The sequence below is a fragment of the Tachysurus fulvidraco genome, chromosome 25 (assembly GCF_022655615.1).
Source record: "Tachysurus fulvidraco isolate hzauxx_2018 chromosome 25, HZAU_PFXX_2.0, whole genome shotgun sequence".
Taxonomy (NCBI): domain Eukaryota; kingdom Metazoa; phylum Chordata; class Actinopteri; order Siluriformes; family Bagridae; genus Tachysurus; species Tachysurus fulvidraco.
The window spans coordinates 6,719,414-6,727,701 of NC_062542.1; the positions used below are offsets into that span (position 1 = coordinate 6,719,414).

Below are 8,288 nucleotides of genomic sequence, written 5' to 3' on the forward strand. Positions count from 1 at the left end.
CCAATCCATTAGTATTTCATTGATGATGATGAGGTTGTGTTCCCTTTCCTGTGTCGTCTGATACAAAATCCTTGGTCTTCAGGTTGATGTTAATTGTGAGGTAGTTCCTGACACCATTGTTTTAGGATGCACACCTTTTATTAGTGCACATTGGAGCTGTTTGTAATCACATTTGTAAGTGAATAAGGAGTACAAAAGAGGACTGAAAACACACCCCTGAGGGTCTCTAGTGTTGATGGTCAGCAGGGTAGAGATGTTGCTGCCAATTCTTAACCACCAGGCTTGGAGAGAAATGTGTGTTCTTTCTCTCCAGGTGGGAGAGAGCGTTATGTAGGGTGAACTACAGTAAGCAAACTGTAGTGGGTTGAGTGAGGCATGCAGCACACAGTAGATGTAGTCACTGATGAGCCTTTCAAAGAATTTGCTGACAGTGGGAGTCAGAGCAACGAATCACAGTCGTTTACCAAAAATTTCTTCAGTACAGGCATAATGGTGGACATTTTGAAACATGTGAGGACTACAGACAAGGACAGGGAGAGGTTGAAAATGTCCATGAAAACAACAGGCCCGCCAGGCTTTAAGGACGTGGCCAGGGACGCCATCTGGACCCACAGCCTTGCAGCCTCACCCGTTGAAATGATCAGATTACAGCCACTACAGAGATGGAGAGTTTACCATCCTTTTCGGTATTGGCTGCAGAAGCTCTCTTTTTGGGAGCAGGGTTGTTTGCCTCAAAGTGGGTATAAACAGTTTAAGCTCTTTCAATATAGATGCAGCAGTGTTCAAAGCTCAATTCTAAAGTGCGGTGTCTTGTGTAATTTTATAAAACTATGCTATTTATTCATTCACAGATCTTCAATAAATCCTCTACCCTGGTCAGGTTCATGATCTACCCGAGGAACAACATGCACATGCACAATTTTAACAATTGCAATAAAGTAATTCATACAACAATAAAAGTGCCCGTGATGAATTGACAATGTAATTTCACAATTCATGAACTTAAGAGTGCAGATTTTTCCTCATAGAGTTTCTCAAGGAGTAAAGATCAGCAACGCATCACTTTATAATGATATGGTTTATTTGTAATACTACTCCACTTTGGAGAGTTGGAAAGACATAGAACAGAGTATTTGGATAAAGTCTGGTCTATTTCTGCCAAGTGGTCCAGGAGGTTATATTGGGTACAGATCAATGTAGTGTGAAGTAGATTCATCTCAGAAGGTGAGCAAAGGCCTTCATCAAAATGTGAATTGTTGAAACTAACAACTGTGAGGTTACATTAGTCCGAGAACATATTAGCTTTAAAATATTCTGCTTTAAAATAACACTAAATATATACCAAGCTAGTGATATCCACTAGTGAAATGTTATTCAGGAAATGCAAGTTCAAAAGGTCACACAGACAAGATTTAAACAAATTGAAATGTTTACTTCTGTAAGTCATCCAAACCACAACTGTGAAACAATACAGACAAAACAGTGGCTTTTTCTTTGAAGTAAACCAGACACCATTTTATGATGGTTTTATAACATCCCAGGTGCTTCTTTAATGTTAGGCTGTGATACTGTGCCACATTTATTAGGACATTTATAGTTTAACCTTGAATCTCACCTTTAGCAATGATCCAAGCGACTGTGTGTGTGAGTGTGTGAGTGTGTGTGTGTGTGTGTGTGTGAGAGAGAGAGAGAGCGCACACTGGGGATGTCTAAACTTACAAGTCTAAAAATACTTATGCACAGGGAGGAGCTCAATAATTCTACAATGATCTGTGAAAATGGACTGAGTTTAGTATTGAAAAAAAAGTATGCTTTAAGGCCAGGCAAACTGTAAGGCATCAGAGTATTTGATAAGGCTTAGCCCTATAGGGCTTCAATTCACCTCTTTCAGAGTCCAATTTGCCCTAACAGCCCATGACCTCTGACCTCTATCTCCACCTCTATTCCAGGATCAGCTCTTAGGAGGCAGGACGTTGGCTTGGAAGTGGCCCTGATTAGTGATATTCCCAGCAGGAAAGTAACGAGCCACCACAAACGTCGAGCCGTCGGATGCAACAGCTTTACCGACACCCAGTTTCTTTGTGCTCTTCCACACCATCGCAGTGAAATGACCTGAATAAGAGATGACACATAGGTTACTTGGATGTGGAAATGTACACTGTGCATGCTTGAGCAAGAGTCAGAACATCTGACTGATTTTGTAATCCAGCGTCACTAATACAAACGTCACAATTGCTATGTGAATACAAAGGTAAATATTTATGCGCCATAAGGGGATGTGGAAAGAAGAAGATTTCTTTTCCTTCCCGTTTTTATCTCCTTTGTGAGGTGATAAAAAAAAACCAAGTGCTAGTCACCAAGTGCTAGTAAGTAATGTCCAGGAAGAGATGATACAATCCAAATACTTTTAATGAGTATGGTATGCTGGAAGATATTACTCATCAACAGTTATGCTCATTGAACCTCCTGGAAGTGGGGGCTTCTTGAAAAGTCTTATTTGCATTAGAAAGCATAAAGAAAAAGTGAGCGTGCTTAAGTTTACGTAAGAGAGCATGCTTACCGGTTCCAGAGGAGAATCCCGGCTGGTTAAAGTTGTACTGGTTCACCTCATTATACCAGCGATCAGTCACATCCTTTCCTAAGACACAGTCACATAACAAATGATTTGTAGCAAACAAATGATTTCAAAATTGAAAATTCATACAAGCAAGCGCTGCATCCATCTTTACTTCGACTAAAATTCAGGCCCCCATCCTGGTGTCTGAAGATGTTAAGACTCTATCTAGGGCATTTATCATGACTCATGACAATAACTTTAGAATATTTATTATTTCACATTGTTCTTATACCCTTGTAAGGAATCACCACAATATGATACGCACTTCACTCCTCCAGAGATCTCTCTAGAGCCACAAACCACAGCGTGAACGGAAATTTTGAATAAGATCCAGATAAACATTTTGTATTCAAATGTAATCTTAAGAAGTAGTTCCACCTCATCATCAGTCCACACCAATGAATCATTTCATTTCTTTTGTTTTTTATTATTATTATTATTATTATTATGCAGTTGATTTTCTGCAGTTCTGCTACTTTACCATTCAATACACACTAATTCCTTAGGTGTTGACATAACAGATTATTAAATACTATTACCTCATACTGGGCTGGGTGCTAATGTGATTAAAAAAATCTAGGGTTTCAAATATATCTGTATGCATTTCTCAAAAAGACAGGGCCTCAAAGTCATCAGTTGGAAATAAGTCACCATGTATTATTTGTCTCATAACTGATCAAAACCCTGTTTGCAAAAATCACTAAATACAGAATAGGTGAATTAAATTTAATCAGAAAGAGAAATAATACACGTTTCTGATTACATTACAAATATTCCAATACTATATTAATTAAATATTTTTAAGAATATAAGAATAAGAATAGTACCTAAAAAAAATAAGTGGTGTAACAAAGTGTAGTGCTGTGCATAATTTATATGAAATATAAAGACAAATATTTTAAATTATATGTTTTAACATTTCAAAAATTAATTAAAACATTCCATTTAGTGAATATACTAGTTAAATAAATAATCAGTCTTGACCAGTGAGGAACAATATACTCAGAGACACTGTTCAAACTCTTAATAAACTTTAAAAAGTATGTTTGTAACACTTTATGAATCATTCTGGACCGGTCAGACATTCCATTCCATTTAGTCAGCATTTTAACTAACATGGGCTAACATGGAGACTGTCACTACAAAATCAGTCCCAGCTGTTGCAAAGAGGGGAGAAGATAGGAGGGAGGAGGGGAAGCAGATGTTAGCCATGTCTTGGACACAACCTCAATAAGACTTTATTTTGTTGTACTACTGATCCAGTATTCTTACCCGTTTGATCATATGATGCCCAGGCTAGATTTTCTCCACAGTTTCCTCTACTCGATTCAACACTGTGCTTTAAAATCCTGGTGCTAGCCAAACTCTCAGAGTATCTAAGACGACACAGATCTTGTGTGAGTGCAGAGCAAATTGATATGTTGCCAATACAGATCAGGACATAGGTTTATCATGACATTCATTTAAACTACTACTCCCTTACCTCGCCGCCTCTCTGCAAAGTTTGTTGCTGAGCTTTAATGGCGGTGCTTGATGCTTCTTTCTGTAGTCATTATGACACTTCAGCACCTCATCACTGAATATCCTTGAGGCTAAAAGAGAGAGATAGATATAGCCAAATTTGAATAGCACAGTTGCAATGGTACAACTGTAGTGTAATGTACAACTGCACAAGATACCAAACATTTGCTTCATTAAGACCATTTTTGTATTTTCGAACACCGATTATCTGTTTCGTTCAACAGTCTCTCAGTGTAGGATAGGAACCATTATATTAGTATAATTGAGTTAGGAGAAGAGAGCACTTTAGCAATACATTGTAAAGGCACACACCCAATTCTCACATTAGGCAATTCTTATATACCTTATGTCTTTTTTCTGACAAACACATAACATAATCCTTATCAGCTAAAAAGTAATAGACCATTACTCGTTATATGTGAATGTGTGAAATTTCTAAGCCTCATTTTCACCAGATTGGGTACTTAGCACTTAGGGTACTAGAGCTTAGCATAAAAATACTGAACAATGCACCAAGAACAATGCACTCTTATAATAACAATTGTAGCTATTGAAAGGGCCTATTTAGAAGACCTACTGCATCATACTAGATGCTGAACAATGCAGTGACTATGGTCTATCTCTCTCTCTCTCTCTCTCTCTCACACACACACACACACACACACACACATATAGCAGGCCAGTGGATTAAAAATGCACATGACTGTCTGTTATGGCAAATTCCTCTCATTAAGGATAAGGAAACAATGACATAGGCATTTGAAATGAACTGTTTTTCTTACCTGACTTGCCCATGATGAAGAATATGTTCTGTCCTGGCCTTGTGCTTATTCACTGCTCTTGGAAGCTTCCACCTTCTCCCTTTCTCTTTCTCTCTCACACACACTCTCTGTCTGTCCCTTCTCAGACGTCTAGTCCTGCTGTCCAGCACTTCATCCACTTACTATATCTTCCTTTACCACAAATGCACACACAATACAGCAGACATTTGTAAATCCACAATCCAGACTGTGAAAGTGCACTACCTTTCTCTGCTTTAACTTTTGGTGTTTGGTCACATTCCCTCTTATTTCCTCTCTCTCTCTCTCCCTCTCTCTCTCTCTCCCTCTCTCTCTCTGTGTGCATGTTAAGAGAGAAGAGAGAAGGAAACCTCTTCTTTGATTACATCATCAGTGTGAGCCATGTGACCTTATATGGGGCTGGCACGCCTGCATTCACATTGAAACAGTGATCCACAGCACAGCTGCAGACAGACAAACAGACACACACACACACACACACACACACACACACACACACACACACACACACACACACACACACACACACACACACACACACACACACACACACACACACACACAAGTTCAAGTGTAATGGGTGTGTGATCAAACTAGCCTAATCCCAGATCCGCTGCATGTTACTTGCTACAATGTGAGAATGCTGCCAATGTTTGCATTTTTTCTCCTGGTCTTTCATGGCTTACAGACATCATTCCTCATCTGTTGTTTAAACACTAGCGTTTTCTAAGCACAAAAAATTTCAGGGGGGAATAAGCTGACTTAAGAAACAGATCACTTATATTCTTAGTTGTCAGCTAGATTGTTATGTAACAGAAAGTCAAGAAAAAGTTGATGATTTGATATGTTGTATGCTGTAAATGAGAAGATGGCAAGCATTCCTCCTAGGCAAGAACTAGAATCTGAGGCTACAATGTGTAAGAAATTACAGAAATTTCACCCAAATTCCACTCCAAGGTACACATCTAAAAGAGCTCATTCCTAATAAGTATCATAAGGTAATACGATTAGGACTCTAAACGTATAAACTTGATTCAATTATAAATATGGGAACGGCAGCAGGACATTAAAGATCACCACGAACAAAGGGTCTACGTGACTGCGATTACCATTTAAAGTGACCACTTGGTTGATAACAATTGTAACAATACCAAGACAAGATGTACGTGACCATGATTAACATTTAAAGACATCAGCTAGACAACAAGGTGTAGCCCAGCCATTTGGGAGACACTCAATACACATTCAAAGCGGAACTTCATTTAAATTACCAAAAGGGAAAACTGTATATAATGCTTGAGCAGGATTTGCTCGGGGTTCTTATTGACTCAGATGAACCCAAAGTACGTCATGTATTTTGTCACTGCTATGCTGGAATAAACTTCTTGTTCTTCATTAAGATCTTCAACATCATCGTCTTATTTTTACACTACGCATTTTTTCTTTTTCTTACAAATGTGTACAGGCTCTTCTAATCTGGACAGTAGTCATTTTCCAATGACTCAATTTCAGTGATCCTGTGCTGTTTTTACCAAAACTCTTCTGGTTTAAATCTGGCTTTACACCGATACAATGAGTGGCATAGTCCTTGCAGTCCTTGTTGGATGGGCTACAATGTGTGCTACAAATGGGGATGTAGAAGCTTATGCCATTATTCAGGCCTTTTTCATCATTCAGGTCTTTTTATTGTATATTGGCATGGACACAAACTATCCTTTTCTCGTTATCTGCAAGTAGCATGTACACACAGGCGCATTCGTGAACACACCCACAATGGGAAACTTGTTTAGGAGACTGTGAGAAAAGGTCAAAAATATGAAATGTTAATTTAAATATAAAAAAACAAAATTCTGTCTAAAAATTAAAACATTAACATTAGACTAATAAGTCTGTACATGTACATCATGTACAGTTTGAACGACTCCTTTAGCACCATCTTCCAACATGCAACAGAGATACAGGCATGCTGTATGCAGCATGTGTGCTGTAAATGAGAAGATGGCAAGCATTCAAATAAAAATATAATATTTAATATGTCTATATTGCCAGTATTTTGTAAGAATAGTATATATCACAATAACCAATGAAAAATTTGTTTAATTTTACAATATAGCCACCCTCATTATAATCTCATTGTAATTGTATTTACGCTGAAGTACAGAATATAGATTAGATTAGTATAGTATATTTTAGTGTAGTAAAACATTTTGGAGGCAGATCTAAAAAGGCAACGAACAGCAGGATACTCAAACTCAATTTCAAGCACAATGATGGTCTAGATAACAGAAGGAAAAACGTCAGACGTCAAAAGGCTGTAAACCGTTGATCAGTTGCGCAAGGGTGTGAACATGTAATCTTATCATATCATACACTCTGCTATCAGTACAAACACATTTGCTCTAGAAAATACTTGTTTATTGTAGATTCTTGGCTCTGGGGATGGGATAATGAGAGCATTTGCATTCACTAGACTGTCCCAAACACATTTGGGAGATTTTGAAACGGTGTATTAGACTACAACTGTTATCAAAACATGTAATTTGGAATAATGGTGTTCAGCCCATTTGAACAGAGAATTAGAAACTCTGGGTGCATCTGAGTCAGCTTTCTAATTGTGTAGGAGGTGAATCAGTATATGAGTTGGAGCAGTGGTAAGGACTCATGGCTCACTACACAATGGGGCGCTGATGATTAAATTTATGGTATCATTCTAATTTCCTCATAAATCATTGTAGAAACCCCAATTTTTTTTTATATTTATGTCATTTCAAATTAGCACAAATTTCTGTCATGGTACTTCAAGCAGGATCATAGGCTAGCCAGTGGATTTCTAAAACTCCAACACTTAAAAGTCGTTAGATTCAAACAAACGATATATAGATATAGATATGTTAAATAATATGAAATTGCTAACATGATTAATCATTTGCTTACTTACAGTGGTAACTGAAGTTGGCTGAGAGGTGCTCCGCCATTTTTTTAAGTTGCAAGGCTTCAGAAAATATGGCGTTCTTTCCAGTAAGGGAACATAATGAGCGTCGACACTCCCTGGTTTTTGTGGTGCATTGTGTGATCTTCAGTACACTACAAGTATTTTGTGACTGCAAGAGACAGCCCCCAAAATGGCCGATTCCCTGATCAGTGCACTGACTACACTAGGAAGCTGACTGAGACAAAACTTGTGGCCAAGCCTTAACAATATTCATTCATTCATTCATTCATTCATTCATTCATTCATTCATTCATCCATTCATTCATTCATCTTCACCATGGGTTGTATAATATTTATTCATTGTTGTTATTCCAAAGCATATGACTGTCAAAGGGTATAAGAGTAAGAGATCGTCTAA

At 37.9% G+C, this 8,288-nt stretch overlaps 1 protein-coding gene across 3 annotated transcripts; it reads right to left on the reverse strand.

Moving 5' to 3' along the window:
- Positions 1 to 1,063: 1,063 nt before the first annotated feature.
- glipr2l (GLI pathogenesis-related 2, like) lies at positions 1,064 to 8,026 on the reverse strand. 3 transcript variants are annotated; one of them, XM_047808527.1, is made up of 6 exons: positions 7,877 to 8,019; positions 4,921 to 5,091; positions 4,101 to 4,209; positions 3,890 to 3,993; positions 2,561 to 2,638; positions 1,064 to 2,112 (listed from the first exon to the last, which is right to left on the reverse strand). In XM_047808527.1, the coding sequence occupies exons 2-6, from the start codon at positions 4,931 to 4,933 to the stop codon at positions 1,952 to 1,954; spliced, it is 465 nt and encodes a 154-aa protein (XP_047664483.1). In that variant the 5' UTR covers positions 4,934 to 5,091; positions 7,877 to 8,019; the 3' UTR covers positions 1,064 to 1,951. The 3 variants fall into 3 exon arrangements, with proteins under 3 accessions (XP_047664483.1, XP_047664482.1, XP_027027798.1); XM_047808526.1 differs by having other exon boundaries at positions 4,921 to 5,381; XM_027171997.2 differs by lacking the exon at positions 4,921 to 5,091 and having other exon boundaries at positions 7,877 to 8,026.
- Between the last annotated feature and the right edge of the window lie 262 nt (positions 8,027 to 8,288).